General features: G+C 35.2%; 1 protein-coding gene across 1 annotated transcript in view; it reads right to left on the bottom strand.

Annotated features, from left to right (window-relative positions):
- Positions 1–10,681, bottom strand: part of rsh (Rap GTPase activating protein radish) — a 244,697-nt gene extending 234,016 nt beyond the window's left edge. Inside the window, exons 1-6 of the mRNA XM_073973491.1 lie at positions 10,560–10,681; positions 4,814–4,919; positions 4,661–4,751; positions 4,217–4,596; positions 3,163–4,073; positions 2,994–3,097 (exon numbers count right to left, since the gene is read on the bottom strand). Coding sequence (XP_073829592.1) covers positions 2,994–3,097; positions 3,163–4,073; positions 4,217–4,596; positions 4,661–4,751; positions 4,814–4,919; positions 10,560–10,621 — 1,654 coding nt within the window. The 5' untranslated portion in view covers positions 10,622–10,681. The remainder of the gene's footprint in view (positions 1–2,993; positions 3,098–3,162; positions 4,074–4,216; positions 4,597–4,660; positions 4,752–4,813; positions 4,920–10,559) is intronic.
- Positions 10,682–14,479: the final 3,798 nt, after the last annotated feature.

Consider the following 14,479-nt stretch of genomic DNA (forward strand, 5'->3'; position numbering starts at 1 on the left):
ATCTTCAGGCCAATAATCGCGGATTTTTTAAAGAAAAATTTTCAAGAATCTTCAGACCAATAATCGTGAATATTTTTAAAGAAAAATTTTCAAGAATCTTCTGGCCAATAATCGTGGATTTTTTAAAGAAAAAATTTCAAGGTCTTTCAGGTCAATAATCGTGGATTTTTTAAAGAAAAATTTTCAAAGTTTTTCAGATCAATAATCGTGTATTTTTTAAAGGAAAATTTTCAAGGATCTTCAGGCCAATAATCGTGGATTTTTTAAAGAAAGTTTTTCAAAGATCTTCAGGCCAATAATCGTGGATTTTTTAAAGAAAATTTTTCAAGAATCTTCAGGCCAATTATCGCGGATTTTTTTAAAGAAAATTTTTCAAGAATCTTCAGGCCAATAATCGTGGATTTTTAAAGAAAATTTTTCAAGATTCTTCAGGCCAATAATCGTGGATTTTTTAAAGAAAATTTTTCAAGAATCTTCAGGCCAATAATCGTGGATTTTTTGAAGAAAATTTTTCAAGAATCTTCAGGCCAATAATCGTGGATTTTTTAAAGAAAATTTTTCAAGAATCTTCAGGCCAATAATCGTGGATTTTTTAAAGAAAATTTTTCAAGAATTTTCAGGCCAATAATCGTGAATTTTTAAAGAAAAATTTTCAAGGATCTTCAGCCCAATAATCGTTAATTTTTAAATTTAAATTTTTAAATTTTTAAATTTTTTCAAGAACCTTCAGGCCAATCATTGTGGATTTTTTTAAGAAAAATTTTCAAGAACCTTCAGGCCAATCATTGTGGATTTTTTAAAGAAAATTTTTCTAGAATCTTCAGGCCAATCATTGTGGATTTTTTAAAGAAAATTTTTCTAGAATCTTCAGGCCAATAATCGTGGATTTTTTAAAGAAAAATTTTCAAGAATCTTCAGGCCAATAATCGTGGATTTTTAAAGAAAAATGTTGAAGCACCCTCAGACTAATAATCGTGGATTTTTTAAATAATTTATTTAAGGGCCTTTAAGGCAATAATAGTGGATGTTTACATAATTTATTTAAGGGCCTTCAGGGCATTTGTTTTTTTGTTAAGATTGTTGCCATCCTGGCAAATATCTTTGATTTTTGAAAGATTTGTTCAAGGACCTTCAGGTCTATAATCGTATTTTTTTTAAACAATTTTTTAAGGTCCTTTAGGCCTATACTCGTGGGTTTTTTAAAGAAATTATTTCAAGGACCTTCAGGTCAATTGTCTTGATTTTTTTAATAAAAACTTTCAAGGACCTTTTGGCCTATCATCGTAGACTTCTATAGATTTTTTTCATGGACTTTCAAGCCAATAAAATCGTAGATTTTAAAAGAATCTTTTCAATGGTCTACAGACCAATAAGCGTGGATTTTTTATAGGATTTTTTTAAGTACTTTCAGGTCAATAATCGTGGATTTTTAAAGATTTTTTTCCTAGTGCCTTCAGGCTCATTGTCGTAGATTTTTTAAATAATTTGTTTTAAGGACCCTCATGCCAATTACACTGTGCTACAGTGAAAATTTGCAGGGGTTCTAATGCATAAATTCGGTTTTGTGGGAGTCCACAGAAGACGAAAATACCTTTGGTTTCTTTGGGTCACTTCGGTTTTTCATTTTATAACGGTAAATGTAGTGAAAAATGGACTTTCTTGGATTTTCAACTTTAAGCGGACATTACTTCTTTTTTCCACAACCGATTTGCACACACTGTTTCTCATTATAAAGGGGAGAGTAATGCCTTTCGAACAAGTCATAGATTTTTAAAATTGGTTAACAAATGGGTAATTAATAGTGGTTTAAGTGTGACAAAAACGCATTAAAACACAGTAAAAGGGTTTTCCTTGTGCTCTAGGCTGCGTAAATGACACCTAACTGTACAATAATTTACAGTTAGCAAGTAAGAAATTTAGTTGGCTTTCCAAAATGGGAAAAATCAACAAAATCCGTTGAAAAATGAATGCGTTATGGCATTTTTTGTGTTTTAACTTTTTGGTATTTTTTCATACTTTCCTTTATAAAACATTGATACCTTGTGCGTAATTGTTAAGCAGGATAATCACAATTAGAATCATACATGCTAAGATACCCATCTTTTATAAAGGAAAATATGAAAAAAAAACCAAAAAGTTGAAACACAAAAAAGCGATAACGCATTCATTTTTCAACCGATTTCGTTGGTTTTTCCCATTTTGGAAAGCCAACTAAATTTCCTACTTGTTAACAATAAATAATTGTACTGTTAGGTGTCATTTACGCAGCCTAGAGCACAAGGAAAACCCTTTTACTGTGTTTTAATGCGTTTTTGTCACACTTAAACCACTATTAATTACCCATTTGTTAACCAATTTTAAAAATCTATGACTTGTTCAAAAGGCATTACTCTCCCCTTTATAATGAGAAACAGTGTGTGCAAATCGGTTGTGGAAAAAAGAAGTAATGTCCGCTTAAAGTTGAAAATCCAAGAAAGCCCATTTTTCACTACATTTACCGTTATGAAATCGAAACCCGAAGTGACCCAAAGAAACCAAAGGTATTTTCGTCTTCTATGGACTCCCACAAAACCGAATTTGTGCATCAGAAATCCTGCAAAAAAATTTTGTCCACATTTGTATCACAGTGTTATCGTTAAATTTTCAAAGGATTTTTGCAAGGAACGTCAGAGTTTTAAAAAAAAAAAAAATTAGGGCCTTCAGGGCAATAATCGTGAATTGTTTACTTAATTTTTTTTCAAGGGTCAAGGATCTTCAGGCCAATAATCGCGTATTTTTTGTTTTTTTTTTCAAGGACCTCCAACCCTATAGGCTTCGACTTTTTAAATTTTGTTTCCAGGACTGATTTTTCAGGACTTCAGGGTCTTAGATATTAAATGCTTTTTTATAAATTCTAGGAAGTCTGACGTTAATTTAGGTTTTCATGCTTAATATTACAAATTTCCTGTGGTGACCCCTTACACCTTATATCCTTCTTATCTCTGTTGACTTACCTGTCTGGGTGCTGGAATCGAAAAATGTGCTGGTGGTCTCAACAGTCATGGTACCAATGGTGCCGTCAATAATTTGGGCAGATGAGTCACGGCGACCGCGATAGCTTGAAAAAAAACAAACGTCCATTACTGAGGAATCGTATACTAACTTCAATTCCGCTTTACTTACCGACACACATCATCACTCTGCGAACTTTGGCGACGAAAGTTACGACACCGAATCATCTCCTCCGTAGTCGATTGACGTCTAAAACCCCGAGATATTAAAATCTCTTCCGTGGTCGATTGACGTCTGATGGCAGGTCTAGCAGAGGCATTTTCGGTCACGGGTAGTGGTGGTGGACGACCACATGGACTGGCATCCCTTGATGAGCATATACTTGTAGAGTCTGGTGAACGTGAACTCCGCGCAGCCGACGAACTTTGTCGGCGCAAGGTATGACGCCTGTGAGGACTACCCTCACGTTCATGACTGCGATCGGGTGACAAATGTGTGCGAGAGTCACGCCGTCCCCTTGAAGCACTATCTGGACTTAGGGAATCACGTCGCGAACTACGTCTTTGACCTTCCTCTGGCGGATCGGGACTTAGGGCCGGTTGGGAACCACGACGACTTCCACCGGGTAAGCAGCTTTCATCAAAGGCCGTTGCTTGCCTTTGTAGGCGCTGTAAACGTGGTGCTCGCTCCGGACTAATACCAGCCTTGGAATCTCTACGATTAACACGACCACATTGTGTCGTCGAATCACGCCTGCCCTTTGGCGCTGTGGGACTTGTGGCCGGTGGTGTCACCGAACTGGTTATAATCGTGGGCGGTGGCAATGCCTGGCAGCTAGAATCAACCTGATTGTGGGAAGAAGTAGAAAAATATTGTATTGAATCGGAACCAGCCGAACTTGTTGAGGGTCGTTGTTCATAACGGAAGTTGGGGAATTCAGGAGCGGCGAGCGAGTCACGCTTTACCGGACTAACACCGATACGTGGTGGAGGAGGTGGTGTTGTTGATGGTGTATAATTGCGACCTATGGAACTATCACGACGGCTGGAGTTGTTACTCTCACCCGAATCACGACGGGAGCTCTTCAAAGGGATACATTTACAAACAACGGGGGTGAGGTGGAGGAAATAGAAAAATATTTACAAGAAATATGTTGAGAATTATGTACAAAAAGAGGATAACAATAAGGATAACATTGTATGGGGATGGTTTCCTTGGGACTTACCCCCTTGGAACTTTCTACCACCACGGAGACAGAGACTGGGGCAGGATCATCAATGGTACTTTCTCTTCTATTCCAGTGTTTTACAAATTCTGCAGTATTTGAGTCACGACGTGGCCTGGCACTTCTGAGACCCGGTTCGGCACTAGATTCCCTGCGTTTTCTAGGAGCCACATAATTTGTACCTCCCACATTTGTGGAGGCATCTGTAGTTGTGGTACGCCAGGGTAAGCTTCGGGCCAAATCAGCCAAAGTTTCGCGGCGGTTCAGGGGAGCCTTGGTGGTGCGCTGTGGCTGGGTGCTTTGATGTTTGACACCGCCACTCCATTCCCTTAGCAAATCGGTTAGCTGGGCCAAGGAACTGCGACGACGACGCGGAAGGCCTAAGGAGGGAGGGAAATAGAATTAGACATAACGAAGGAAAGGAATGGTTTTTAATTTCCTTACCAGGTGGTGGTGAGGTACTAGGAGGCGTACCGATTTGGGCTGCTGAATCTCGACGTCCACCCAATCTTTGTCGTATCGTTGACTCTTCCAGCTGCAAAACAAACAAGTTAGAATTCCTTTCTGGTGGAGTCTCATTGGTTTCGTTTTCCTTACCTGTTCTCTGACAAGATCATCCCAACCATTGCCCCCGGACCACACCAGGCCCACTTGATGGGACATTATGGGCAGATTGCAGACGAAGCACATTGCTGTCATCGTCCTACAATAAGAATTTACAAAAACATGACATGCAAATGTGAGTTTCGAAAATGAAGTTCCGAAAGGAAAAGGTTCTTATAGAAGTGGTGCAGTGCAGTGCTTGGCTGTATTGAATGAAATTATATACAACGTGTGAGGGAGGTGTGTAAGATATATTACAAATGTTTATTGAATGGTGTGGGAGCAGATGGTGGATGGTAGACAGTGAAGAAAAAATAGCCAATACATAAATAAGATAATATAATAAAAAAAACAAAAACGTGGATATTTTAAATAGTATTTTTGAGGAATTTTCAGACCACCAAACGTGGATTTTTAAACAATGTTTTTGAGCAGCCTTCAAACCTCCGAACACGGATTTTTTAAACAATATGTTTGAGGAACCTTATGATCACCAAATGTGGATTTTTTAAACAATATTTTGAGGAACCTTAGGATCACCAAATGTAGATTTTTTAAACAATATTTTTGAGCCACCTTCAGACCACCAAACGTGGATTTTTCAAAACAATATTTTTGAGGATCCTTCCAACCGCCAAACGGGGATTTTTTAAACAATATTTTTGAGGTACCTTCAGACCACCAACGTGGATTTTTTAAACAATATTTTTGAGGTACCTTCAGACCACCAAATGTGGATTTTTTCATGGACTTGAAGTGATTTGTAGAGGCCATATGTATAGAATAGTAGTGAGTTGCAAAGCAGCAAGAAATTACCTCTTGGTGTCACTTCTATTCTACAGAAGTGACCTCTAGGCGACACTCGTTTTCTATAGAAGTGACCTCTAGATGTCAGTCATATTCTTTAGAAGTGGCCTATAGGTGTCGCTTATATTCTATAGAAGTGACCTCAGTGTTTCACTCCTATTCTATGGAAATGACCTCTAGGTCGTATAAATCCAATGGACTACCGTTGGTCTCAGACCCCAACTCTTAAAGACATAAAATATTACAAGATGGGACATTTCCATTGCTACTATACATCGGCAGATGGTACTAGTGGTTAACATAGTTCACATTGGTGTACGCTTTTGTTTCTGTTAATTGTCTGTTATACATAACCGCACTCTATGCATGAATATTTAAATTGAACTCCATTGTGAATGGTGTCCAATCTTTACCATTGTATGTCTTTGTTTAGTCGAAGAAATATAATACCCCGGTTAAACTTAACCGGCTTAACCCAGTGGGTTTGAATTTCAAATGTCAATTCCATAGCGCAAATGTCAAATAAATCCTTTCGAATTGGGTTAACCCGGCAAAAAACTCTAGTGTAACCCTACTATAATATAACAATATGGGACATTTCCATTGTTACTATGCATCGGCAGATGGCACTGGTGGTCTAACATAAAGTTATGTTACAAATATGTTATCGTAGTAAAAAATAGTGGCTTCTTGCAGGTTCTGGAGCAGAGCAAATATTGTCCCATGAAATTATGTTATATTTAACAAACTTCCCATATGTATATGCTTTTGTTTCTGTTGTGTCCTGTTAATTGTCTGTTATACATAAACGCCATCTATGCTTGAATATTACAATTTAATTGTCTTATGCATTCTGTCCAATCTTCACTATTGTATATCTTTGTTCTAGTAAAGTCTTCCACAAGCTACTTTTATTTCTTGGAAGGCCTCTAGAAGTGAATTTTATTTTGTAAAGACTTTCAAAAGCCACATCTATTATTTAAAGCACTCCACACGCTACTTGCATTTGTTAGAAGGCCTTAGAAGCCACTTATATACCTTAAAAGCTTCTACAACCCCATTTTATTTGTAAGAAAGCCTCTAAAACTCTACTTAAAATCCACTATTTACAGGCCATTTCTCCTGCATCGATGCGACCTCTACACGCCACGTACGTTGTAGCAAAGACATAAATTGGTAAAGATTGGACATCATTCACAATGGAGTTCAATTTGAATATTCAAGCATAGAGTGCGTTTATGTGTAACAGACAATTAACAGAAACAAAAGCGTACACCAATGTGAACTATGTTAAATATAACATAATTCATGTCACCATATTGTAACTTCACATTATGTTAGACCACCAGTACCATCTGCCGATGTATAGTAGCAATGGAAATGTCCCATCTTGTAATATTGTATATCTTTGTTCACAACTCACATTCAGTTTTTAGAAGCTCTTAAGTCAATTCTAGTTTTAAAGGATCCCACTTCTATGTGGTAGAAGACACATTGAAGCCACTTATATTCCTTAAAAGCCTCCACAAGCCAATTTTCTTTCTGAGAAGAATTTCACAAGCCACTTTTATTTCTTGTATGTCCTCTAGAAGCCACTACCTTTATTTAAAGGTCTCCGCAGGCCAATTCGATCTGTTAAAAGGTCTCCTTAAACCACTTATCGCCTTTAAAGGCTTCCACAATCCATTTGTATTTTATTTAAGGTCTACAGAAACTACTAATGACTTGGAGGACTCTACAAATCACTTATATTTGTTTGAAATCCTCTAGATGTTATTTCATTCCTATAAATTCCTTCAGAAACGTGTACTTCTCTCTACAAGACCTCTACAAGTAACTTCATCAAAAGTATTTACAGGTATTTTCCTGCATCGATGCGACCTCTACACACCATTTATATATTAGTGAAGTCTTTCACAAGACACTTCTATTTCTTGGAAACAACAAACCGCTTATTTAAAGCACTCCACAAACTATTTGTATTTGTTAGAAGGACCCTAGAAGCCAATTATATTCCTTAAAAGCTTCTAAAAGCCCATTTTATTTGTACGAAAGCCTCTAAAATTCTACTTAAAATCCACAACTTAGAGGCCACTTTTCCTGCATCGATGAGACCTCTACACGCCACATATGTTCTAGTAAAGTCTTCCACAAGCCACATTCAGTTTTCTAGAAGGCCTCTACAAGCCAATTCTAGTTTTGAAGGATCCCACTTCTATGTGTTAGGCACCTTGAAGCCACTTATAGTCCTTAAAAGCCTCCACAAGTGAATTTTGTTTCTTAGAAGGCCTCTTAAAATCCACAAGTATTATTATAGGCCTTCACAACCAATTTACCGTTATTTGAAGGGGTTCACAAGGCACTTCTGTCTGTGAAAAGGTCTCTGTATACCACTTCTCGCCATTAAAGACTTCCACAATCAATTTGTATTTTATTTAAAGTCCTTAAAAGCCACTAATTCCTTGGAGGACTCTACAAATCGCGTATATTTGTTTGAAATCCTCTAGATGCTATTTCATTCCTATAAAGGCCTCTACAAGTCAATTTTGTTCTATCAAAAGAATTTTCTAGCACTTCTCTTGCATCGATGCGACCTCTACACTCCACGTATGTTCTAGCAAAATCTACCTCGAGCAACATTCAAGTCAATTCTAGTTTTGAAGGATCCCACTTCTATGTGTTAGAAGGCACCTTGCCACTTATATTCGTTAAAAGCCTCCTCAAGCTAATTTTGTTTCTTAGAAGGTCTCTTAGAATCCGCTTGTATCATTTTAGGCCTTCACAAGCAATTCACCATTATCTAAAGGACTCCGTAAGACACTTCTATCTGTTAAAAGGTCTCTGTAAACCACTTCTCGCCTTTAAAGGCTTCCACAGTCCATTTGTATTTAATTTAAGATCATTGGAAGCCGCTAACTCCTTGGAGGACAAATCAATTATGTTAGTTTGATGCTAATTCATTCCTTTAAATTCCTCTATAAGCGTGTACTTTTCTCCAGAAGACCTCTACAAGTAACTTTTGTTCTATTAAAAGTATTTACAGACACTTCTCTTGCATTCATTTATATTTTTTTAAGGCTTACCACAAGCTACATCTATTGGTTAGGCGCCCTCTAGAATCCACTATTATTATTTAAAGCCCTCCATAAGGTGTTTGTAATTGTTAGAAGACCCTAAATTCCTTAAAAGCCTACAAAAGTCAATTTTATTTGTTTGAAGTGCTCTTAGAATCATCCACTTATATCATTATATGCCTCCACAAGCCACCTTTATTTTTTGGAGGTCCCACAAACTACTCATTATTGTTAGAAGCCTCCTAGAAGCCAATTTTATTTGCTTGATGCCCTCTAGAATTCACTACTATAATTTGAAAGTCTCCGTACGCCACTTCTATCTACTAAAAGGTATCTGTAAATCACTACCCACCGTATTGTGTTATGTTTAAAGCTTTTAGAAGCAACTTTTTCATTAGGGAACTCTACAAATCACTTATATTTGTTCGAGTTCCTCTAGAAGCCAATTCTTTCTTATAAATTCCTCATTAAACTTTTGGTATTTTCCAGAAGTCTTGTACAAGTCACATTCGTTGTATGAAGGAGATTTACAGGGGTTTCTCTTGCATCGAAGCAACGCCACTTATATTCTATTGAAGTCTTCCACAAGCCACTATTTCTTAGAAGGCCTCCACTGTCACTTCTATTTTTTCTTTTCCTTTCTTCTTATCTCTAAAGGCTTAAACTTGTATTTGTTGGAAGAACTCCAGAAGTCAGTTTGGTTCTATAGATGTCTCTTCTTTTTCTCTGGAAAGTTCTTCAATGTAGTTTCTCCCTTTCGGCTAATTCTGCTCTTGCTACGCTTTAATCTATCAAAAGCTTCTACAGATCAAGTTTATTAAATAACCTTAACTGCACTTTTATTATATAGAGGACAACTTCTATTTTATAGAAGGGACTCGTGGAGGCCTTCTATTTTATTGAAGGCCTCTATAAGGTACTACAATTCTATATATGCGTATTTGCAACACCCTATTATCGTAGAATCTATCTTTTTAAAAGCTTTCTAAAAATTAGAAAAGGCTCGTTTCTATTTTAAATTCCGTTTATTTTTTAAAACCTTTTTCTTTTCGAAAGGAGAAGCCCTTGGCCTTATTTTGCTATTGTACACAGGTTATGAATAAAGGATTGTTCGTAAGGAAACAGTGTAAAGCATAGTTAGATAAATTTTAAGAAAATTTAGGTGTAGATAAATTTTGTGAATATGAAAAACATAAATAAATAAAAATGCCAATCATTTTACTGAATAGAAAGTTCTAAAGAACAGAAAGCTTTATATTAAAAAAATTTTAGTGAAAAATGTAATGTATGAAATATTTGTGGGAAATGTTAAAGGATAATGATTTTACATATCAATGTTAATAGTGTATGTGCCTAGTAATCATAACATGCAATGTGGAGGGTGCTTTTGTATAACAGAAAAGCTTGTTGTATTTACATTTTGATTTAGTGTTAGTTAAAGCTTTGAGATATAAAACATGCTATTTACAGATTTTTGGGACAAAGACGTGTGTATACGTTAATAGGGAATGTCAAAGGTAGATGACACTGGATAAAAGTATTTCAAAAGCTTTCTCTTATACGGAAATGTTAAAAGTTTAAGCTCTTTTACAGTTGTTTTAATATGTTTTATGCTAATGACATCTTTATGTGGTATTTAGCCAAAAATGTGTTTTATTTTATGACGGTGTTCAAACATCTTTGTCCCAAAAAATTTTTAGAATTGTTTGTAGAGGACCTCACAAGTCCTTGCAACAAAAATCTGTCTTTTTTTTTTTTTTTTTTTTTTTTTTTGCAAAAGCTCCTTGGTTACTTGTGAGGTCCTCTTGTAAATATTTTTTGTTATATATTTGTTTAAAAATCGTATAAATTTTGCGAACTTTTTCCTTATGGTGGCCGCGGATGGTTGATCCATAGACATGTAATGCCTCAGTTTTGGCATGGCGCATAATTGTGCTTCGTCACACAGCCAACGGTTGTTAAGAATACCAAAATAATTTGTTTTTTACTGCACTCCAAAAACACCAAAAGCTTTTGCCTTAAAGAAACTCCAAAAGACGTTTTTTCAAGCTTTGTTTATAAAAACCTTTTTTTTTTGTTTTTTTTTTGTTTACCAAACACTTAAGACACCCACACAAATACAAAACATATTTAGTTTTAACATAATAAAACTACTCGGATTATAGGAAGGCGTAATTTAGAGTTTTTTTTTCATTAAAAGTTTAGTTTGGTTTTTGATTTTGGTGATGGTGTTGGTTGGTTGGTATTGGTAGTTATTGAGGGGGATTTTTAGAATTTTTGAGGGGGAATTCTACACATTTAGACACTGAAAAAAGAAAGAATATTTTTTTTTTGTAAAAAATGTTAAATAAAATATAACAAGGGGGGTTGGATAAAAATATTTATTTCTTAGACATAATCAAAAATTTTCTAAAACACTTTAAAGCGGGGGGTGTGGAAAAATATTTTTTCACTTTATTGAAAATTTTAAAATGGTTATCACTACGCCATGCAAAATAACTAATAATATTAATAATTAATAATAATATCAATATTCCTTAAAATGTACTTTCTCTCTTTAATTTAAAAAATATATTTTCTTTAAAGAAGACAAAAACGTGGATTTTCTAAGACTAAAGAATTTATTTCAAGGACCAAAAGCCCAACAATTGTGGATTTTTTAAAGAATTTATTTCAAGGACCAAAAGCCCCACAAACATGGATTTTTTAAATAATTTATTTCAAGGACCAAAAGCCCAACAAACTTGGATTTTTTAAAGAATTTTTTTCAAGGACCAAAAGCCCAACAAACTTGGATTTTTTAAAGAATTTATTTCAAGCAACAATAGCCCAAGAATCGTGGATTTTTTAAAGAATTTATTTCAAGCAACAATAGCTCAAGAAACGTGGATTTTTTTAAGAATTTATTTCAAGCAACAATAGCTCAAGAAACGTGGATTTTTTAAAGAATTTATTTCAAGGACCAAAAGCCACATAAACGTGGATTTTTTAAAGAATTTATTTCAAGGACCAAAAGCCACATAAACGTGGATTTTTTAAAGAATTTATTTCAAGGACCAAAAGCCCCACAAACGTGGATTTTTTAAAGAATTTATTTCAAGGACCAAAAGCCCCACAAACGTGGATTTTTTAAAAAAATTATTTCAAGGACCAAAAGCCCCACAAACGTGGATTTTTTAAAGAATTTATTTCAAGGACCAAAAGCCCCACAAACGTGGATTTTTTAAAGAATTTATTTCAAGGACCAAAAGCCCCACAAACGTGGATTTTTTAAAGAATTTATTTCAAGGACCAAAAGCCCCACAAACGTGGATTTTTTAAAGAATTTATTTCAAGGGCCAAAAGCCCCACAAACGTGGATTTTTTAAAGAATTTATTTCAAGCACCATTAGCCCAAGAAACGTGGATTTTTTAAAGAATTTATTTCAAGCACCATTAGCCCAAGAAACGTGGATTTTTTAAAGAATTTATTTCAAGCACCATTAGCCCAAGAAATGTGGATTTTTTAAAGAATTTATTTCAAGCACTATTAGCCCAAGAAACGTGGATTTTTTAAAGAATTTATTTCAAGCACCATTAGCCCAAGAAACGTGGATTTTTTAAAGAATTTATTTCAAGCACCATTAGCCCAAGAAACGTGGATTTTTTAAAGAATTTATTTCAAGCACCATTAGCCCAAGAAACGTGGATTTTTTAAAGAATTTATTTCAAGCACCATTAGCCCAAGAAACGTGGATTTTTTAAAGAATTTATTTCAAGCACCATTAGCCCAAGAAACGTGGATTTTTTAAAGAATTTATTTCAAGCACCATTAGCCCAAGAAACGTGGATTTTTTAAAGAATTTATTTCAAGGACCAAAATCCACATAAACGTGGATTTTTTAAAGAATTTATTTCAAGGACCAAAAGCCACATAAACGTGGATTTTTTAAAGAATTTATTTCAAGGACCAAAAGCCACATAAACGTGGATTTTTTAAAGAATTTATTTCAAGCACCATTAGCCCAAGAAACGTGGATTTTTTAAAGAATTTATTTCAAGCACCATTAGCCCAAGAAACGTGGATTTTTTAAAGAATTTATTTCAAGCACCATTAGCCCAAGAAACGTGGATTTTTTAAAGAATTTATTTCAAGCACCATTAGCCCAAGAAACGTGGATTTTTTAAAGAATTTATTTCAAGCACCATTAGCCCAAGAAACGTGGATTTTTTAAAGAATTTATTTCAAGCACCATTAGCCCAAGAAACGTGGATTTTTTAAAGAATTTATTTCAAGCACCATTAGCCCAAGAAACGTGGATTTTTTAAAGAATTTATTTCAAGCACCATTAGCCCAAGAAAACGTGGATTTTTTAAAGAATTTATTTCAAGCACCATTAGCCCAAGAAACGTGGATTTTTTAAAGAATTTATTTCAAGCACCATTAGCCCAAGAAACGTGGATTTTTTTAAAGAATTTATTTCAAGCACCATTAGCCCAAGAAACGTGGATTTTTTAAAGAATTTATTTCAAGCACCATTAGCCCAAGAAACGTGGATTTTTTAAAGAATTTATTTCAAGCTGCAATAGTCCTAGAAACGTGGATTTTTTAAAGAATTTATTTCAAGCTGCAATAGTCCTAGAAACGTGGATTTTTTAAAGAAATTATTTCAAGCACCAATAGCCCAAGAAACGTAGATTTTTTAAAGAAATTATTTCAAGCACCTCTACATACCTTTTTCATTTACCTACCTTTTTTATTGAAGTTATCATTATCCTTTCCCCCAGTCTAAAGAGAAAATTTCTCATGACCTCCTCTGCCAAAGTGAGCAATTTAATGCCACCTTGTTGCAAATATTTGCTATATAATTTATGTTCTGCAAAACGTTTGGTATCCTTTCAACTGTATCAATACAATTTCAATAATATTTTCCTATTCAGTGAGTTCTACAGCATGAATGTGAATTGAAATGCAGAAGAGATTCGTTTTGCAAGGCATCAAGCACACGCACCAATACACAACTTGAGTGCTGCTGGTGCTTGTACCGAAATCACCGTGTCATAACCAAGTTAAGATGATCTTTTGCATTCCAGGCACGTTTCAAGTTTTCACGTTACCCACACCTAGGCTGGAGTGGTGGCGAATACAACTGCGCTATGGGGGGGTTGGTAGATTTAGCCCCAGCAACAAATGAAATGTGAGGAAAATGTTATTTTAAGAGCAAAAGTTGACGCAGTGTGTCACTGGAGCGTGTATAGCAAACAATAACAGCAACAATAACAAACCTGAGAAAAACACTTTAGGGTAGAAGTTGTCTGCAACCAGCCAGAACAAAACCATTGCCAAATTCAAAAGGCTTGGGCCACAAAAGTTACTGAAAAGAAAAAAAAACCTAAACAAATAATGGTCTGAAAATGAAACAATATTGCCTTGCTTGGCAGAACATCACAACAACTTAGAGTTCCGTGCGTTTTGTTTTCCGTTCTTTTTTTGTGGCATGCAGAAAAGTGTTTTCGAAGGCAGCCAGCACTTGTTGTGATGCCCTTTAGTGAAAACGCAAAAGCACAAAAGAAAAGAAAGCTAAAAAAACATGGCAGCCGAATAATTTCCGTTGACAGCATTGTCACAAGAAAACCGTGCCCTACAATTTCATTTTCATGGTTTTAGTTGTTGTTTTTTTGTTGTTGTTGTCAAATGATTCTTTTTTTTTTGCCAAATGACATCAAGTTCCTTTAACTTTCAAATGCAAACCATTGTTTGCTATGTATCCTCTTGGGGGACCTATGGTGACAAGAGACT

Source organism: Musca autumnalis, unplaced genomic scaffold (assembly GCF_047663935.1).
Source record: "Musca autumnalis isolate F117 unplaced genomic scaffold, ASM4766393v1 scaffold_3, whole genome shotgun sequence".
Taxonomy (NCBI): Eukaryota; Metazoa; Arthropoda; class Insecta; order Diptera; family Muscidae; genus Musca; species Musca autumnalis.